This window comes from Thunnus maccoyii, chromosome 24 (assembly GCF_910596095.1).
Source record: "Thunnus maccoyii chromosome 24, fThuMac1.1, whole genome shotgun sequence".
NCBI lineage: Eukaryota > Metazoa > Chordata > Actinopteri > Scombriformes > Scombridae > Thunnus > Thunnus maccoyii.
In genome coordinates this window covers 14746714-14767620 of record NC_056556.1, presented here as the reverse complement: position 1 = coordinate 14767620, position 20907 = coordinate 14746714, and the positions used below count along the sequence as shown (strand labels likewise).

The 20907-nt window shown below is 37.8% G+C and overlaps 1 protein-coding gene across 1 annotated transcript; it reads left to right on the top strand.

Annotated features, from left to right (window-relative positions):
* The first annotated feature begins 63 nt into the window (after positions 1-63).
* cfap221 (cilia and flagella associated protein 221) lies at positions 64-20605 on the top strand. The gene is made up of 25 exons (XM_042405420.1): positions 64-222; positions 711-915; positions 1648-1748; positions 2127-2213; positions 2329-2424; positions 2890-2990; positions 3176-3279; positions 5001-5160; positions 6980-7109; positions 7594-7720; positions 7908-8019; positions 8100-8187; positions 9490-9579; positions 10904-10999; positions 12155-12242; positions 12547-12638; positions 13054-13134; positions 13430-13537; positions 13702-13857; positions 14009-14094; positions 14393-14471; positions 14664-14764; positions 18614-18706; positions 18782-18889; positions 20276-20605. The coding sequence occupies exons 2-25, from the start codon at positions 786-788 to the stop codon at positions 20409-20411; spliced, it is 2550 nt and encodes an 849-aa protein (XP_042261354.1). The 5' UTR covers positions 64-222; positions 711-785; the 3' UTR covers positions 20412-20605.
* Positions 20606-20907: the final 302 nt, after the last annotated feature.

The following is a 20907-nucleotide window of genomic DNA, read 5'->3' as shown; positions in this document are numbered from 1 at the left end:
ACATTTTAATGGAACGTGGAGCCGACAAATCGTATTCGCCCTCAGGACGTCTGTCCCGCCCTCTTGAGAGTCCAAATGTCACTATGGCAACGACAGTGTTTGATGGCAGGGTCCTCTAACAACAACTAGAGACGTCCAAACGAAAGGCGTTTGTTACGAAAATAGAAGGAATATGAGCATTTTATCTAAACGACCAAATGCGAGCGTGCATGTAAAACATAAGTAAGTCCTGAAGGTATTTCACGAGAAGCTGGTAAAACTCTTGCTGTGTAGTCTCTAAGTTAATGCTAGTAGCTTTTGTTAGCCTTCTTGCTCACAGGTTTGTCACGTCTCTAACTGTCAATATTATAAAAATTACTATAATCAGATTCTGGTATGATTCTGTATCTTTCTAGCTATATCTTCTTAAATTGTTTCAACTTTAAACTATCTGTGAAGTTAACTTATCTAGGATATGTAGCCTAATGATTTTTTTGGATTTATTAGTTGAATCAGGGCAGCACAAATATGGCAGATTTAGGGGGGATGTGATGTCTCTAGTGCTCTGTACTTTCTGCATCTTCATCAACACTATGACAGTCAAGATGAACAAATAGTCACATTTAATTCACTCACTTTAAGGCTCAAAATAAGCTGCTATACTTCCACAACTTTCTTTGATTCTCTGATTAAAAAAGTCACAGGTTTACCAACATAGTATTTCCCAACAGGCTGCTGTCTCCTTGACTGTCCTCCAGCCTTCTGTCATTTCTCTCATGACGAGTGAGAGCTGACCTTTTGCCAGGATGGAGGTGGCCCTGTCTGGCCCACAGATATTCCCGGAGCCTCTCAGGAGAGGGACTCCTCTGCCACTGAGCCAGCTGGTGGAGGAGAGCAGTAGCAGAGCCAACATCCCCAATCATCTATTGGAATCAAGTACTTATTAACCATGACCTTTGAAACCCTCTGATGTGGTGCATAAATAATATTTTTTTTCACTGCCAACACTGAGTATTAATATTAACAATCAACTTAATTACTGTAGCAAATTGATACAAGACTAACTACAGACTATGATTGACATAGTATGCTATTGTATACAGACACACACACACACACACACACACACACACACACACACACAGACTTACAGGTAAATGACAGCTAAACATAGAAATACAATCCTTCATCCAGACACCATAGGTTAAATGCCCCGTGTTAACTGTGACCTTTATCACCACACTGAAGTCTAAGTTGCTAAAGGGATGCTGCTGATGTACAGAACAGCTGACCCTGACCTCCCTTTGGAGGATGCAAGAGAAATGAACATTTCTCCATTGCCTCTGGGATAGATCATAAAGTTATCATTTGCAGTCATTGGGCACTCGCATTTTTTGTTTTTTTCCATCCAAATTTCAAACAATCTTCTATGTGTGATAAAAGCAAAAGCTACATCATCTCCATTAGTTTACATAGTTGCTTGGACTAGTTATATCATTTGCATTGTCTTGTACACCTTACAATCCCTAAAACTGAGGTATATTTGATTTTCTACAAGTATGCTGAGCCTCTTTGCAGACTCGAGTAAGCCTTCATTCAAACAGTTTTCTGTGATGCAAAAAGCTAATTACGTTTCAGTAATTATTTTCTTTTTTTTTGTTCGTATAGAAATCTATACCAAAGTGAAAAGCAACAGCCTGATACAAGCAGAGCCCTCAGAGCTTCACTTCAGTGGGTTTGACCTGGGGAAGGATTACCTAAAGAGCCTGGTGAGCTTTGAATATTCATTGTGTTTTTACTATAAGTTATTTCAATTTCTTATATACAAACACAGGACAAATAGTCTGCCTCGCACTATGACAGATCTCACTAAACTTTATGCACCCACCGAAAGCAGATCATTTGGATTTTTACAAAATATTGCAGCACAGTTATAAAATAACAGTGAAAATCCAATCCCATCTTAAATTCCTCTCATTTGATTTCCATCAAGGATAAATTGGATATAATTGAATGGGCAATGATTTTACCCCCTATATGCTTGATGAAACTGGATGTAAGCATCCAGAATATGGAAATTGTTTTCTCAAGTGCACATGATTGGATGGAAATGAATTATTCTTTTCTCTCCTCTTCCTCTCCCTCAGAAACTAATCAACATCTCATCCGAGGTGATGAATATTCATATCATCCCCACCCAAACTAAGCACTTCCAAACAACTTACACCAAAAAGGTACTTTTTTCCATTATAAATCGTGACCTGAATATAAGATTCAAGACTCCTATTGCCCGTAGTGCAATCAGTTGTTTCTGATGATTCAACCTCGTTCCATCTGATTCCTCTGAAGTATCGACTCATCCCCGGCCTCGCCTATACACTGAAGGTCCAGTTCTGTCCTGATGAGTGGCGTTACTTCTATGACTGCGTTCGGGTTCACTGCAAGGTTAGGATCCTACAGTCTACTTCAGTGCGTTAATGCTGTTTGTTTTACGCTTAAATCTCATTTCGTGGAAGCTGTTAAATCACAAACAACAATCACAGAAAAGACACAAATGCCTTCCAAAGCTAGCTCATGTAACCTAGTTTATCTGAGCATACAAGGAAGAACTCTCAAGAAAAACTAATGAAAGCTTTTATATAAGATTGTGTTGAAACCAAACATTGGTATTTGGGAGATGGTTGGTATTTCCTGTGTCATACATTTACTCTTAGATGTCTTCACTGGTGCTCATTACGAGATTAATATTATTATTCCACGCAAGCAAATAGAGTGTTAGTCATCAACTTGTTATAGCAGCTGATCATATTGTACATTTTTGTCTCCATGTTTACTTGGAAAACTCTCTTATCTTCTCTCTCATGTTTTCACTCTGTCTTGTTCATTCAACCTACTTACATTCTTCCTAAGGGGGAAGAGAACCTGTTTATTCCAGTTCATGCTTACCCTGTCATCGATGACCTGCACATCCCTCCTCATATCTACCTACCAGCCGTACCACTTGGACAAAGGTGTGTGTGTATCGTTGTGCAGCATCTATGGTGGACTTTTTTTTGACCTCCAACCTGCCTGAGGGTTTGCCTGTCTCTTTGTATTCTTCCATACAATCAACCATGCTTCCAATCCATTCACCTGCTGGTGTCAAATCATAAAAAAAAAACCCAACTTTCATCTCTTTGTTTCCTCCTGTCTCTAGCCTGAGCCACGCTATTCCTCTGAGATGCAGCTGCCCCATTGATTTTGAGTTTCAGGTGTACGTTATTCAGCCCCATGAGGCTTTCTCCATCCATCCTCTAGCAGGTAGGAACTAGTGAAATCAATTTATTTACCATCAAAAGTACCTTTTTATTGCATTGCATGTGATTTCTACAGTACATATTGTAGCAGATTTTTCATGTATTTTATAGATAACATTATGGTATTCTACATGTTGTTACTCTTAGATACAAAAAGAAAAGGTCAAATGGATAAATAAAGTTGCATTTCCTTCAAGTGTTTTCATTTAGCCTACCAGATTAAGAACATAACCCATCTGGAGAGCAGTGAGCTGTGTTTTCTCAAAACCTTGGACTGGTATGTGTTGTGTATTAGATAAGTCATCGCAGAACTTGAAGGAGGCCTCCAGTTTCCAAACACTGACATTACGCAGTATTCATGGTCTGGGAAGCATCAGAACACATGGCGGAACCGGCACTTGGGATCTGAATTACAGCTGCAATTTTAACTTGGTACAAGGAATGAAAAGAAGAGACATAATTGAGTTTCTCATTTTGGAAATGCTTTTCATGTGTTGTCCATTTTCCTTTCTATATGTACAGTAAACCAAGGTCACTTTAAAACATTAGCAGGTCACAATATAAAATCATTCAGTCACACAGCAGTTAACAATAGTAATTCAACATTATATTATTTTTGGTACAGTAATTATCACTCTTTGGGATCAAGAGAATAAGAACCATCCCTACAATCACACTCTCTCATCAATCATTTTAAAGGTCATTCGTCACCCGTTTGTAACCACAGATCATTCATTTGTATTTGAAGTCATTACCCAGTTATCAATGATTTCATATCACAGTTGGCTGGATAACCTACACCGGTTGTTCCCAACCTTTCTTCTCTGACGTATGCCCACAGCCCTATCTGATGAGCACAAATACCCCTTCATAGACAGAAGTGAATCAAGTGGATACTATTTAACTTTATCACTTAAATAGTATAGTATAGTAGTATACTATAAAAGCAGATATTACTACAAAATTTCTCAAACAAATGAGGTCCATTTGATTAACTTTGCACTTGTACAACTACTACCACTTTAAGCTAACAATTTCAACTATTTATCCATTTCTTCAACTGTGTTAACTGGTTATACAGTAAAATACTTTAAGCTAACTATTTTAACTGTTTATAAATTACTCTTAGCTAATTCTTTCAAAGCTTTATCCATTACTTTTAGCTAGCTATTTCAGTTGTTTGTAAGTGACTTTAAGCTAACTATTTTAACCATTTATCCATTTCTTTAAGCTAACTATTTTAACCATTTATCCATTTCTTTAAGCTAACTATTTTAACTGTTTATCCACTACTTTAACTATTTCAACCAGTTATCCATTACTTTTTGCTACCTATTCAAGTTCTGCTCATTTGCCAACTAGGTTTCACACACATGCAATGAGAATTACAACTGACTCAGGTTGGTGGGAGGTATGCAGTCAGCCTGTCATAGCTGGTAGCTTACTGGTTATTGTGACGATAAATGTGTGCATTAATAAACATTTGTATCAGCACCACTATTTTCATGCTTAACACAAATATGTGGATGTATTTTTAAAATATTTTTTTCAGATTAGCTGAGCTGGTCCACAATCTTTCATCATGTCCCCTAGCAGCTGCATCAGTACCCCCTGGGGTGCAAGTACCCCTGGTTGGGTTGACTGACACAAGCCAAGTACATACACACACACACACACACACACACACATTCATTCATCTCTGTTGTTTTATCTTTGCTCTTCCAGGTGTAATACCAGCCAATGGTGAGCTGAAGATCATTGTGACCTTCAGTCCTTTCCAGTATGAAACTTCTCAGGTCACCATCCAGCTGGTCATCTCACAGTTCAACACCAAACCCTATCTCTGTACCATCACTGGGAGCTCCGCCCCTCACATAGCCCTCAGGTATAAAGAGCTGTTGATTGTTTTGTAGGGAAATCCACTGTTCACAAAAAATGTTATGCTTATGTAAGATTTTATAAAGGGCTTCTTTCTGTATTCACCCTGGTACAGACATTAGATACCAACACACCAGTATTTCCACTAATGTCAGTTGACCAGGAGTCACCAGAAAATATTTGTTTGGTGTTGTATTTGTACTCCACTGTAACACATCTTACTGTGCTATCTTATCCTACTGTTCTATCTCATACTCTGTTGTACTCTCTCTATAACCCACAGCTGATGCTACAAGTTCCAACTTCTCTGGATTATACTAACATTCTAGTAGAAGTACCACTCAGCGATAGCAGAGACTGTTTGAAGAATACAACACTCCATCACAAAGATATACAACAAATTGCTTATATAAAACACATATTTTATTGACAGATCTTTAACTCTCTTAGTTTTTCCCTGTAGTGTCTATTGTGGGTGAGCGAACAACCAGCTAGTCTTCCTTTTTGTAAGCAACAAAAATCATAAATGATGGGATAAAGTGATCAAAAAGAACCTTTTCCTTCTTCTTCTTGCTGTTCAGTAATGGTAACTTGCAGGTTTTATGTGCAAACTATAACTAGATGGTTCATTTGGGGGTAAAAACACACACCTACTGGATTCAGACAAAATGGCCTTGTGTGCTCCTGGTTGTTTTCTAGCCAGTATAAAACCTAATATTTAATTCTGTTCCCATGAGAGCGCTATCCATCACACAGCAGTAGCTCTATCCACTGCGCTGTCTTGGTGTTATCTCGGCCGAAAGTTAATAATTCATGAAAATAGCTTGGTAGCTGGTGCAGTGATATCAAGATGGATATGCTTCCCAATGAATGTTTAGCATATAAAACATTCTCCCTCTGTTTGTTGTTCCCTGCAGTGGAACCAAATAAAAGATGAGATATGTGTGCGTGAAAGAAATATACACATCTGTGAGGGTCAATGTTTATTCCAGCTTGAACCAATACCTGACACTAGGTCCTGACTGTCCCCTGCTCGGCTTATGTAACACAGATACAGTAGAGGCCATGTTTAAAGTAAACATATTAATTTTATTACTTGAATGATTTATGCTTCTGTGTCGCATTCTCTGTCAATGTAGTGCAATCTAATGCAACTCAACACAACAGCCCTGCTATAAATCCATAAATTAATCCTTGTGACGCTTATAATGTTCAGCTTTTGTTGATAGTGTGTCAGAGAGGTGTTGAGTCAACTCTGTGGTTGTTTTTTGGACATCATTAGTGATTGAAATGTGTTTTTAATGTTTTGTCCATGCCCATTTACATACATGAGGGGGACACTGATTCTGAAAATATGTGGCAGCAAGAAAAAAATGTAAATATAATGAAAATTCATTATCTGTCTTCTGACCTCGTTGTTCAGCCTCCCTGCCACCCCCATGCCCTTCAAGTCTCCAGCTGCCCATTTATCATTATATAAACACTCAATTAAGAGCCATTCTTAATCTGTTACGAACTGATCCTGGAATGATTCCAGAGGTGAACCTGGACCTCATAAACAAAACTGAAGCTATTATTGAGCCCGCCACCCCCTCCCCTAACTGTTTCATTTTCATCTATCCACTGTTTTTGTTCATTTACACTTTTCTGGTATTGACTCTGCAAACTCAAATTAATTGCAAAAAAATGTCAGTTGCAGTCAAATTAGTGATGAATCTACTTCAGCCCTTACTAATGTGCATGGCTCTGTCATAATTAAAATGACGGTGAGTCTTACTCCAATATGAGTACATCCTTATTTATTTATTAATCTTTTTGGATGATAGTCAGCTGGAAGGAAAGCCGGGTCGGGGAGACGCGGTGTCTGCAGAGTACAAAGGATCTTCACCTGCCAACCAAACGCCTCCCCGGATTAGAAACAAATACAGGTCGACCAAGGAAGCAGACAAATCAAAGGTAGTGCGTGTATTACTGGCTGAGGTTTTTTCTCATTTACTTGTATAAAAATGGTCAAATTAGAGGGCTGATTGTGTCAGTTAACTCATCAATCACATCACTATCTTATCCTAATTTGAAATGCAGCGGTAGTTGGCTGGTGCTCCATGAAAAGGTTAATGAATTCATTCTTATGCAGAAAATAGGTATGAGAAATTCTCTCTTTCATGAAAAATGTTAAGGTCTTTATTTAAGTACAGTGTAAGATGTACTTATTAGTCTGCTATCTTAATTAATTCATTTTCACTTTTCACCTTAGATAAAGGGGGAGTGGAGAGACTCATTTTCTTTCAGCAGTCCCTGACATTTTTAGTTTTGGTTCCACATTTGTCTTTTTTGATACCAGTTTCGGAAACAACTGAAACTTTGTTGTTTAAGTAAAAAGTAAAAATCCACTCTAGACATCACAGCTACACTTAAATGTTTTCTTTTTCCTGCTCTGTAGACAGTGAGAGATCAGACTGGGATTAAGCCTGCACAGAAGCCTCCGGTGGATGTTTGTACCCCTGCAGGGGTGGCAAAGATGCTGATCAAAGACTCCAATAAACTCAGCTCTAAAGACCTGAGAGAAGGTGGATGCAGTTCTAGTAACATGCGTGTCACTTCATCAAACTTATGGTTGTACAAATTAACTTTGCGTCCTGTCATATTCTCCTTTTGCACTGTATCTTTTTCAAGTTGCTTGCGTTGCATTTCATAGAATACATATGACAAAGTCAGCCTAATGTTTTCAATCTTGCTGGTGTCTCTTCACTTTAGTCATGTCCGGCGGCAGTATGGTAGGTCTTCAAAACAGGCAGATGAAGGAAGCCCTCTTCATAAAAAAGGTTCAACAAAATGTGAAGGAAGAGCAAGCCAACCACCTCAGATGGTAAGAGTAACTACAACTCTGTTATGTTGATTGTCAACATTTTTTGTCCCTGTTAAGTTTTTTTTTTAACTTGCAAACAGGCAAGTTCATCTGGGTAAGGACCCCATGTCGGAGCACACCAGGAGGCAGGTACTGGAGGAAAGAGAGATTGCACTACATGAATACATGGTAAGATTTTTCCCTCAGTTTGAACATGTGGTTATTGAGGGTCTGTTTTCATTAACAAATACAGTAGAAAGGAGCAAAACCCTGCAGGACACTGACCTTCAAGAACCACAGTTGAGTATTTTTATGGCCTTTGAGTTGTTCTTTCCATTTAATTCAACATGACATGTACTGGATGTGTTGATAACTAATAACTTGTGCGGGATGTTTTTCTCTGAAGGCACCGTATGCATGCTGATGTCATAACCCGATTCTGTTGTAACAGTATTGAATCACACGGCGATTTTCATCCTTTAAAAAAACAAAACATTCTGCCTCTGTGATTGATTTTATTGAGGAAACTCAATAACTCAGACTCAGCCAAAGTAAAATCAGTTTTGAATTATGAGTCTGTGTACGTGTATGAGTTTCCTTTGAGAAGTTATTTGAATAGTCGACAGAACTCTCACAGACACTTAACAGTACTTCCTCCCTCGTCTCATCTTCACCTGCACTGTTTATAACGCGCGCACACACATGCATGTTTACAGCCTCATATCTTTCACCATACTTTGATATTTTATGGAAACTCTGTTGTTTTTATTATAGGAAGAGCTATCATCTTCCTCTATAGGTCCTCTTTTGAATCTTGACTGCAGGCCAGAAATTAAATAACCAGACAGATAAACCCTCCTCTTCTGTTTGCGTCAGAGTGAAATGATTTACCGCTTTGCAACACAATCTTTTCATCGCTCAGACTATATTGGGTAACCAAGATACATGTTGGCCTTTTTTGTTGAACTCATAATATGTTTATTAGTCTAGAATTTGTGAGTCTGCGGTAAGGAATTGAATGCGCCGAAGGATTGATAGCTAGTAATAGCTATTGTTTCACAGAATTAAGACATACCCCGCCAAGACCATTTCTATTCCTCTTCAGCCAAAAGATTTCAAGTTAAAAAAAGAGGATAAACATGTGGGAATATTTTTTTTCCATCAGCCTTCCACCATCTGTCATTGCTAGAACTCTGAAGTACCGAGCAAAAATAGAAAGAACAGCATATACATTCACTTTTATGCCATATACCAGTCTCCCTTTGTACTGCAGCTTCTTTTAGCAGGTTTCTTGACAAGGTGACACACTGTACTGTAAAATGCTTTGATAGTAAGTTACTTCTTGTCAAACTAAAAACAGTAATGTGTGGCAGTTGCTGTCAAGGTATCAGGATTTTACATTTTTCTACAGTGTAGATGCCACTTATCTTTTTAGCAATTGTCTCATCTCTTTGCCTTGGGGAAAAAGACTGTGAACTGATTCTGTTGTAGGTAAAAAGGGGGGATGTAAAGCAGGAGGAAGACTTTGCCAGTGGACCACCCAAACTTTCCTCCAGGCGGTTGCTTTGTGAAGCAGGACAGGTAAACCTCTACTCTTTTATGTTTACTTATTTCCTAAATAGACTCAGAATTTCCACATTTCATTTGGTTTGCTTTGCTGATAACGTAACAAAAGTAACTCCCCACTTGAATGCAACATTGCTGCACTAGTCTGAGCCATCCTTTCATCATTAGCTTAATTTTGGCATCATGCGTGACACATTTACTTGCCTGCAGTTCCAGGAATTTGCTTGTGTGTTTCATCAGCCCTCCATCACATGTAAAGCATCAGACAGCATTGATTGCATCATTGTGTTTAGGCTTATAAGTTAAAGGATAAGTCTGGTGATATTCTATGTTTTTTACTGTCAATAAATCCTGCAAAGAGGCAAAACCAACAATCAATTTTATTGTATTGTCTGTTTCCTCTGTGCCGTAGAGCTCCAATATTTATTAAAAACACATCAGTGAGCCACACTGTTGCACTGGGTGACATGTTCCTTCATCACCATGAACATGAGCACTGTAGTTTATTTTGAGACAATTCCAAATGCGCCGTCCTTCTGCTGTAAATACTCATTGTTGCACCAAATATGTATTAATCCACAGCTAAAAATAGTCCCCAACAAATTCACACATTACTCCTGTTTGAGTAACATTTGCTAAAAACTACAGTGCCCTGCTGTTATAGGAAATTACTGAGCCTTTTTTCAAAAATGAAACAATATATTTATGAGCAGTTTTAATGATTTACATCTTCAGTGGGAATTAATGGACTTTGGACTTAGAACCACAGACATGGTAGAGAAGTATGAAAGAACAAGGCGGATTAATACACTGTTAGTTTTGGACTGTTTCCTTCGTTCACTCATTCATGACTCCTTATAAAATAGACACTCAATAGTGAGTAGTAAAATTATATTGTGGTATTATTAGCAGAAAGTATTATACATGATACGGACACTATTACTACTTTTTTAGTTCCATTGTGGGAAATTTTGAAGGCACTATATAAAACATTTCAATATGAAACTCAAATTAATTCTTAGTAGGACCATATCTTGTCTTGGTAAAAGATTTTATTATTTTGTACCAACATAGAACATGTGGATTTTACATTTTCTTCTGCTCGCTTCTGCAGAAGAGGGGCTTCTTAGATCAAATTAATCTGTTTTTTACAGCCTATCCTGCAGTTAAATTCAATCTAACATTCACTTTTACTATTCTGCTATCTTTTGTCATTTAGGTACTCCAAGCTGAGATCTCATGAAATTTCACTTTATGCTTCTGCTTATATGAACTCAGTGTAACGATGCCAAATGAGCATATGGAAGTCAGCAATAAATGTCTTTTTAACCTCCTCAAGGCCCCTGAGGGAGCCCCGTCCTTCCAGTTTTACTCCAGTTTTCATTGGGAACTGAAACAAAGAGCCCTCAGACTGTTCCAGCAGGCGGCACGAAAGGTACAAACATCCATGTACAAATACAGTGAAGTCACTGGGGTTATATGTGTAAATGCACACATACATGAGCATTTGCTTTGATGCACATCACACATACACACACCTTCCTCTTCCCTCGGGAGAGGGCTAGTGTTCCTGCGGGCCCCCTCCCTTTAGTTCAGCCATGTGTAAATTCCACACACTAAATGTATAATATTCATTACAGTAGGGTCGACTTTCCTGGGTAGAGCGCATTCCAGTAAAAGCAGAGTAGTCTCACATGGCCTCTTAGAGCCACAGGAAGAGCATACATTTCTTTTCCTATTACTGAACACTTGGTTGACCTAATAGATTTGAGCAGCGGTTCCCAACCTAGGGTTCAAAATCCCTACAAGATGTCGCTAGATTAATCTGAGGGGTCGTGAGATGGTAGCTCAGGTTAGGAAAAATAGAATATATATTTCTGACCCACAATTTTATTTTTTTTGTCAAGCTTTCCTCACATTTTTGTTTTATTTACTGTGAATTACTGTAATTTATCTCCTCAAGCCTCTAAAAGTTATTTAAATAAAACAAAATAATCCCTGAAGCACTGCTGTGAGGCTGAAATTTTTGTTTTTTTGTGAAATATCTCGGCAACTATTTGATGCACTGTCATGCCCACATCAGGAAAATTTGTAAGTTTTGTCATCCCTTACCTTTTTATCTAGCGCCATTGTCAGTCCAAAACTTTGGTCTATGAAAAAATTCCTGCAAAACTAATGACATTTCCATCAGTTTGAGTTGTACTTTGTTTAGGCTACTTACCAAATGTTAGCATGCTAACACACTTAATTAAAACGGTGAGCATGGTAAACACTGAACATCAGCATGCTAGCATTGTCGTTGAGAGCATGTCATGCTTACGTTAGCATTTAGCTCGGTAACAGAGCTACTAGCGCAGCTGTCGAATTTTAGACTTGATGGCTGATAAATGTTTTTTTTTGTAAATGTAAAACTAGAAAATTTAATATGTTTTATATAGTATACGTTGAAAATCTTTACTTGCTTGATGTATTTTTATCAGCCAATCCCGACTGGATTTGTCTTTGGGAACACGTGCTATCAGAAACTCTCTAAACCTCTACAGATTGGGAGTCGTGTAAAACAGTAAGACGCTGTGCTCTTCTCTCACAGGTTGTGATCCGATGTCTAATGAACCGGAGACTGGCCTCGCTGAAGAAACTGTCTGACAGTATGATGAACCTGCCCTCGGCACAGAAAGGTTTTGCTTATCCCGTGATCTCTTGATTCAGAAATAATTTCATTATGCCATGTCAATAAAGCATACTTAATTGAATTTATTCCTAGAGGTAAAATTGAAATCAGATCCCCTCCGGTTATTATGACGTTCTTGAAACATACAGTACACGCAGGCCTCAGGAGCAGGGCTATTTGTGGTGTTGTGTGCATTTAGTCATACTCTGAATATTGCCACATTTATCACTGACCCTGAAAGGTAATATGTAGAAATTAACTTTTTTTCCTTATTTTTTTGTGCTGCCTTTTTTTTAAAATGTTTTTCTCAGTTGACGAAGAGAAGACATGTGATCTGAAGATCTCCTCAGAGAGAGTTTTTCCATTTTCTTTCCCCATTTTCTCTGATGAAGCTGACCAGCTGGTGGGTACATTACATAACTACACAAACTGTAAATATCAGACAGTCTTACTGCAGATTAGAAGTTGCTAGTTATGTTTGAAGTATACCTACCCATTAATGTCTACCAGCAAAACAACTTCTTTGCAAATCACTTCATCTAGCCTATTGAATTAAAATCCTAAACTACGCTAATGAGAGCTGACATACAGAGGATGAGACACTACTGAAAAGTGAGCGCTGGTTATTTATCTTCACATGAAACAATTTTCATTCATTATTTCCCTTAAAAGACATCTTTGATCTAACCGTGGAATCAAAGAGGAAGTTCAGTTTCCCGCACTTTGATTAAATCTTTCATTTTCCTGATGCCCTGCAGAGAAAAGGCCTCAGTGCTCAATTGGACAAATAATGTCATTTGTCTCCTTGATATTTCTAGGCTCCCAGTAATTTGGTCACAGTGCCTGTGGATCCTGTTGATGTGACTGTGACAGCACATATTCCTTTCTTCAGGCTTCAGGTAGGTATATACTGCACCAGGTCATCTGAACACCATACGTATAAATCAACAGATGTACCCAGCAGGCATAATTAATAGAAAATATGACAATATAAAATATATTCGACGTATTCTATGTGTGATTGATTACACTTTACAAAAATGGATATGACAAGAGATTGAAATTATAATTTGCCTGCAATGTGTAGCTCTGCTCTGTTGGTTTCTATAAGTCATCCTACAAATCATTTCTCTTATCTGTGTCGATGTTGTGTTGCCATTATAACCATATTGTCTGTTCATATTGTTTTGCTAGGTTCCTCAGCACTATAAGCTTATGGGCTACCGGCCTGTGTCAGCCTGGGAGGCATTTAACTCTTATATACCCACTACTTTAGCCAAACCACTTCGTACTGGAGCTCCGGTAATTATACAGCACCCAGACGAAAACATCCAGATTTAGTCAATATTTACTCATTCGTTCATAATATGTCATCCAGATATTGTTTGACTCAGTCATTCAGAGATATCTACTCATTTGTTCTTTCATTTGTTTAAATAAAACCTCACTGCGCTGACACTTTTCAGAGTGAGCTGGTACCACAGTCTCCCAGAGCAGGGGAGGAAAAGCAGCATGAAAATGAAGAGGAGGATGTGGAAGCAAAGGAGGCTCGAGACAATCTCACCTTCAGTGCCCCTGAAGCTCTGCTCAGACCTTTTCTGGCAAACCCACTCAGAATCTTTGTAAGGCTTTTTATTCATTTTCATTTATCTAAAGTGACTGCAAAACCGACAGAGAATGTAGTTTTTCCTTACACGACATGACAGATATCAGTATGACTGTATATTTAAACTAGTGTTGTTTCCATATTTCTGTCATCATGTTGTGCTTTAGAACCCAGCTCCAGGCCTCCAGACTTACAAACCGACTCCTAAATACCTAGAGAGTGATTTGGAGTTCCACCTCTGCCCTCTGCCCAGGTAGAAAGACTCATCTACACTTGCATTATCCATTTCTATTAAGCATCAAACCAATTCTTCATGGTATTTGCATTTATAAAGCAATCTATCTGAATATGAGACCAGTGCTGTGGGGGTTGTCTAAAAAATCATCAGTAAATAAATGTTCATGGTAACAAAAATCTTACTTTGTTTTAGTAAAAAATGTAAGAAAAGGAATTTACTCGATAGTGCCCAGCTTTACACCTGAGTGTTGAATGTATTGATTATTCTCTGACCAAACCCAGATATTAATAAAGAAAGTGCTTTCTGTATGCAGATATACAAACCCTGAGATCAACACGTGTGGTGTCAAAACACAAACCCAACACACTCAGAAGAAGTTTCTGGACCGCAAGGTAAGTTTGTTTCAGAGACATTCAAGTCCGTAAGTGTCTTTGGATGCTTCTAGTCTTATCTTAAAAGCATTTGAACCAGATTTTTTTCATATATACTATATGTTGTTTTTGTTTAATCAAAAAAACAGATTTTTGTTGCTGGACTCGACCACTAGCTGCTAATATATCATTCATCAAATTTGTTTGATGCAGGGAGTGATCAAAGGAGTCATGACATGGACGAATTTCGATTCTATCACCTTGAACTGTCTGTCCAACCAGCCAGCTCTCACCAGCGACTTTGCCCTGCGCAGGTGGGTCAGAACTGAAATGGGTACGACCCATTTGCTCGATTCAATTAAGAGGGATACTTCATAATGTGAGCCGCACGGTGAAAAGCCTTTTATCTACCTGCCTTTGTTATTTGTAGAACAGATTTTAGAATCTCCGTTGATGTTAGCTGACATAAATTAATGATGATCAGCAGTTAGAGTTTATTACCACTACCTGCTGCACATCACTGTGTACAGTATCAAATTGTGTCAGTTCCTATTTTTTCTCTTATTCACTTAACAAGACAGAAGGAAAGCATTTTTACTGGCATTAGCCACCCAGAAGTTGAAGGAGAGAGTCAGATTCACCCAGAGATTTCCATGTAAAACCACTGACAAGCTCCAACTGGAGCATTGAGGGGTCCAAAAGCACTAGTACTGCTAATATTTACAGTACTTGTTTACAGAGTGGAAAGTAGCTGTTGTTCACTTCCTCTGTCCATATCTTTCCAGCCTGTGGAAGAATTTGAACTTATGACCCTCTGGTTGCAAGACCCCCAATCAATTCATTACTGATGCTTTTGAGATAAATACAATATATCAAATGACAAGTGGGAGTAGCAATGTCATGTGTAGCAGTTGTCTTTATTTCCTCCAAACACATCCCATCAATCAATTTTTTAACTTGTTCTTGATGTTCATCTGTAGATATAATGAGATTTATCAGAGGTAGGTTATAGTGCGTTAGAAAGGTTAGGTAAGACATAGGCTGATATTTGTGGCTTTACAACTGGTTATATTTTTAATGTTTTATTACATTTATATGTATTGCCAAACACAAGAGATGTCCAAACAGACAGCTTTTTTTGTCTGCCTGTCTCGTTCCTTCCTCTTTATATAGACATTTATCCTCTTTAAGCCCTCTGTCGAATTGCCAAAACACAGCATCAATATTTCATAGCTTGGGATTCCATTCATCATCTCACGCACAGTATTTCAGGAACATGACGTCCAATTGTCCACACAACTTCCTGCACCTGCCAGGTTGCTGGATGTCAAATTGTCTACTTGTAACATATCCAGCAGAACTCCTTCCTAATTCATGGAGTTGAAACTGCATTTTGCACTTGCAGCATTTGTCATTTTGGATTTCAATTATTGACTGATTCTATTTAGTTTTTGTGAAATGGGCTGCTTTTATTTATGACCCTTTAGGGTTTGATAAAGATAGAGAAATGATGTACAGTAGTTGTGTTCTTATACTCATCAGTCCTACTTTTGCAAAATAGTCCCATAGTTGTTTATTCCTAAAATCAGTCCTAAGTGTTGAGATTAGTTTTCTCCCTCAGGTTTCAGAACCTCTGATTTCATCAAAACACTGTCAAAAATACACAGTTTCACATGACTGCAATGCAAATTACCATATTTCAGTAGTTTTGGATTGACAAGATATGCACTGATACCTTTTTCTTTTTTCAAGAAAAATCCCAAAGCAAAGGACAACTCCTTTGAAACATGCATCTCTCCCTGTTGGAAGATTTGTTTGTCTCTTATTTTAATAAAATTATGATTTTAGTCTTAGTGTTATACTACATAGGCTACATCAGGCAGAAAAATACTCTCTAAAATCCTTCTTTCCTCCAGTACTACTGTATACCTCAAGTTCAATCATTTCTGTGTGCAGAATTTAGGCCATATGGAGGGAAAGAGACCCAAACACTGTCTACACTTACACTGTGAGATAATGATTTATTCAGCCTTTAGCCTAAATGGACAGTGAATAAATTATGATATTTTGATGTAGTATATTAGTGAACACAGCATAGGGCTGTCCTGTTCTATTTGTGGTGCATGCTTCTCTATGCACCCTGTATCAACCAATACCACTCAGGTGTGCAAAACAGTTTCAGACACTATTCAAGAAACTTATCTCATGTATGTTGTAATTTGTCTTGCATGACAGAATTTATTGTTTAAAGCCGATTTAAGTACCAAAGTTAAATTTGCAGAGCTAATGAAGCCATGTTCCCAGATAGATCTGAAACCATTTTAAGTCTTTATTTGACTGAACGCCTAAGTAATTTGGGCCACCTCTGTTAACATGATGTACTCATGAATGCGTGGGTTTGGATCTTATTCTCTCTCTTTTTTTCTCCTCACCTTCCTCATTATGTTACATAATCAGATGCCTAACAAGAGAAAGTATTCTCTGTATGCCCATCAGCACTGATCTGCAGGGTAGCTGTAGATATGTTATTGTTTTTTATGCAAGTGATGACTTTCTCCCAGCCTCTTTGCTCAGTCTTATTAATTTTCTATCATTGCCTCACATACACACATATACATACATACTTTCACAGTGTCTCCAGTTATTGTATGAACACAAACAATATGATTAATGTCAGATGATCATAATAGAAGATGAGTATTAACTTGACAGCAACTTCACAGCAGGAGAAAGAAAGAAGTGTGTGTTACACCTTATATGTACAGGGTATGTGAAAGATTAAAAAGACTTAATTGTGTCTCAGCTACCAACAAACTTTAAAACAGTAACTCTCTGGATACAGTCCACTTACCAGTATTTTAGAGCCATATTACTGTGACCACACAGCACATAGCACTCATACGACTGCAGCTGAAACCTGTCATACACAAGAGTTTGATTATAATGCATATTTTTGATTCAGTAATCCAGTATTCGGTTATTGATTGCTGCACGCTAACATTACTGTTTTATAGCATGAAAATATTTAATTCTCCAGGAATTGGTTGCACCTGCTCTTCATAAATTCAAATATTACGCAGTTGTAACATGTTAAGTGTTTGAAATGGGTTGCAGTTCTCACTTAGAGATGTGTTGATACTAAATATTTACACCCACTAACTGTCAAGTGTGACTGTTGCGTAGCTAGCTGAGCTAACCAAGAAAAATAACATTAGCTCGCTAATATGACCCATTTAGATTGACAAGTCACAGAAGTAATATGGAAATAGTCGACACATCAGACCTGACTCATGATCAAAATGCTGTTTAACAGTGATGTAAGCTGGATATATGTTCAATTACACTTCACAAAAACAGCACACTATACTTAAAATTAAAAAAGGTTATGCTAACAACATGAGACTAAATGACTAGCTACAGTAAGTAGCGTTGATTAGGTTAGCATAATCTGATATTTTCCACTCATTTAAAAAGCATGAATCCCAACTCTGAAACACATATTTCTCTATGTATGGACAGTATATAAAGATAAAACAAAAGTAATTCTTGGCTTTTAATTTGATAAATAGTTTAGTCCCCCAAAATTGTTATTTTTGCAAAAAATGTAAGAAAAAGAACTTCCTTTATACACTTTTGATAACTCTTGATTGGATGGCACTACAGATTTTTAAAAAAAATTTTTTTTTATTTTTTTTTATTGCATATTACTAAAGTCTTGACCTTTTAAATGGTGCAGCCCAATTGAATCAGTCACTAGTTTGAAACTAGCTAATAGTTACTACTACTTTTGGAGGACTTGAATAATGGATTTACACATAGCTGGTGTCATCCAGTCCAGGTCATGACTCCTTCATTTGCACAATATGACTGTTTCTCGGTGTACTTTATGTATTCCCATGACCCAAACATTTTAAAGTTTCTGCTCACAGTCAAGTCAGGGTCAACAGCAAAAGCAAAACCTTTAGGTTATCAGTGTTTGGATTCTATTTTGCTCCTAAGTGGTATCAACTTTTAGTCTGGCATACTTTTATCATTCCTGTTCAAACAACGCTTAGCAGTCCTTTCATCTAAGTAAGATGGAGTAGTTGCCTTAACATCATCTCAATTCAGTAATGTGTGGACTGGCTCTTCAGGGGAAAATGCACTGTGTGTGTTTCCCATAGGTCTGTCGACTACAGCACCGATATACTTCCACTCACAGCACCTCCTCCTCTCACCGGCCCTCCTGATGATCTGGCAGGACCAACGGACAAACTGTAAGCACTTATAACAGTGACAATATTGATCCTTTTGTTGGAAGGGTTTTCTAGATTATGTTTGCCTGTGTGCAGGTGTGAAGACTCAGGAGTCCAACTGACACCAGAGATGATCAGAGCAGAATTCCTGTCTGGGGAAGCACTGGTCTCCAATAGCAACCTCCACACAGGAGTGACAGCCAGGTAAGTGTACTTGCATGATGAATTGTACGGCTATGTCAAGACAAAGTTTACTAAGGGATCAACAATCAAGTAGCAAGGCAAGAGATAACAGTTTTTAGGCACAATGGATGCTTATTTACACAAAGGAAGCACTTCCCAGGCAATAAATAGGATGAATGTTCAAGACAGTCACGTATTACAGATAGGGTTTCTTAGAATGGACAATAAAACATGTACTTTTCGTTTGAAGAGGGGAAGTGTTCAGGATAAACTAAACATGAAGTTAATGAATGTGCAAATCATGTACCTGGGTTCCTTCCAACAAATGCTTCCTGTGAGCTGGAACACGCTGGATGATACTACTTTTCAACTGCTGTCATAGCAGGCAGACGGATACATCAAAGATTTCTAACTATGAACACTAATCAAGATTATGTTGTTGGAAGAAGTTTCAGCCTTTCAGCATAATTAACAAAGACTCATAACTGAGAGAGGATGATCCTTTCTCCTTTTTTTTTATAAGCTAACACATTCATATCACATAAATTCATAATAAACATCATCCTGTTATCATCTTAATATGTGTATTTACATTATAGTGATGTAAATGGATAGCATCTTGTAGCACATGATAATGTGAAAGTTATTGTAACAGCTACTCATGTGACTGAAAATGGGTCTGATGGGGTCTAACTAGTGACCAACTTTTCATGATAAAATTGACACATTGTAGAGTAATATGTTTTATTGTTCATTTATTTTTTAGGAATTTGTGGTTGTAAAACCCTAGATAAATTGTTTTAAGCATCACACAACCCCCACGAAATGACTCATTTCTCAGAATTTTATCCATTCAGTCCAATAACATTTGAAAAGTCTAGAAGAGCCGAATGATCAAATTATTTTATCCCCATTCAAGTTACCAGAGAGCTAAACCTGACACCAGATTAAAAACTTTGGTATACTGTGAAATACAGAGATTTATCTGGCGGTGATAGGCAGCATTGTGTGAACTCATCTGGCAAGGGCTTGAATGTAACGGACGCTCATTTATTTGTAAAAGTTCCACACTGCAGGTTTAATAAGTCATGATTTTATGACATTTTAATTTGCATTTTAATATGTTTTTATCATATTTCTCTAAGAATTTTTTCCATTTTTGAGAGACATTTTGTCATATTTTTTACGAAGTGGAGATTAATTAAGTTAATTAAATTTTTTTTAATGAAGAAATTTTTAATACTGCATTGTTAGACAGTACTAAATTCAACAATATTGCCCGGCAAGGCTTTTAATGCCAAATGGAGGCTAGTTTACCAGTCTTTCTACTCACTACTGTATTAGTCCATTTAACCAGTTTTAATTGCACTGTTTTTTCATTGGAAATGTTACACTGCTTTGTCACAGGCACCAGACGGAGCGTCAGATGGAGGCAACCTACACGTCCGAGTTCAACCAGATGGGAAAAAGAGTGATGGGCAAGCTGAAGCATCTTGGAGTCACTAAGAGAACTACTCATTCGCCAGGAGAGGACCGTGAATAGGCAAAACACCCCATATACACTCCCCAGAAACACACAAGAACCTGGAAACAGGCTATGTGCGCACTCGTATACATAAGCAAACACAATCGCAGGTCTAAAAATAAGCATTATACTCATCCTACTCACCCATACGAGACTCTACATTGTTTGCTTTGCCACTTCTGTAAAATAAAAACTGGTTACTTTCTCACCCACCTATAAGCCTCCCTCCCACCCACTCAAAATTACCAGTAAGCTCCCCTCCTTTGCTCTTACAAAGCCTTGAAATTTGTTATCCTTCCACCCACACAGACCCGTATATAAGCACAGCTACAGTATACTCTGACAAGCTACATCACATTACTGACAACTGCATTAAATAAAAAATGATAATTCTGCATTTTTATACAAGAAGCAAAATGTAACTACGACGTCAGGAGCAACGCACAACACTTATCACTATTAAACTGTATTATGTTGCAAACAACAGTGTCATACTTGATCTTTGGTGACAGTT

Coding starts and splice junctions, on each gene's coding strand:
- cfap221 (XM_042405420.1), top strand. CDS start 786: ATGGAGGTGGCCCTGTCTGGCCCACAGATATTCCCGGAGCCTCTCAGG. Junction 9,580..10,903: donor TGCTTTGTGAAGCAGGACAG/GTAAACCTCTAC, acceptor AACCTCCTCAAG/GCCCCTGAGGGAGCCCCGTC. Junction 18,890..20,275: donor CACACAGGAGTGACAGCCAG/GTAAGTGTACTT, acceptor GCTTTGTCACAG/GCACCAGACGGAGCGTCAGA.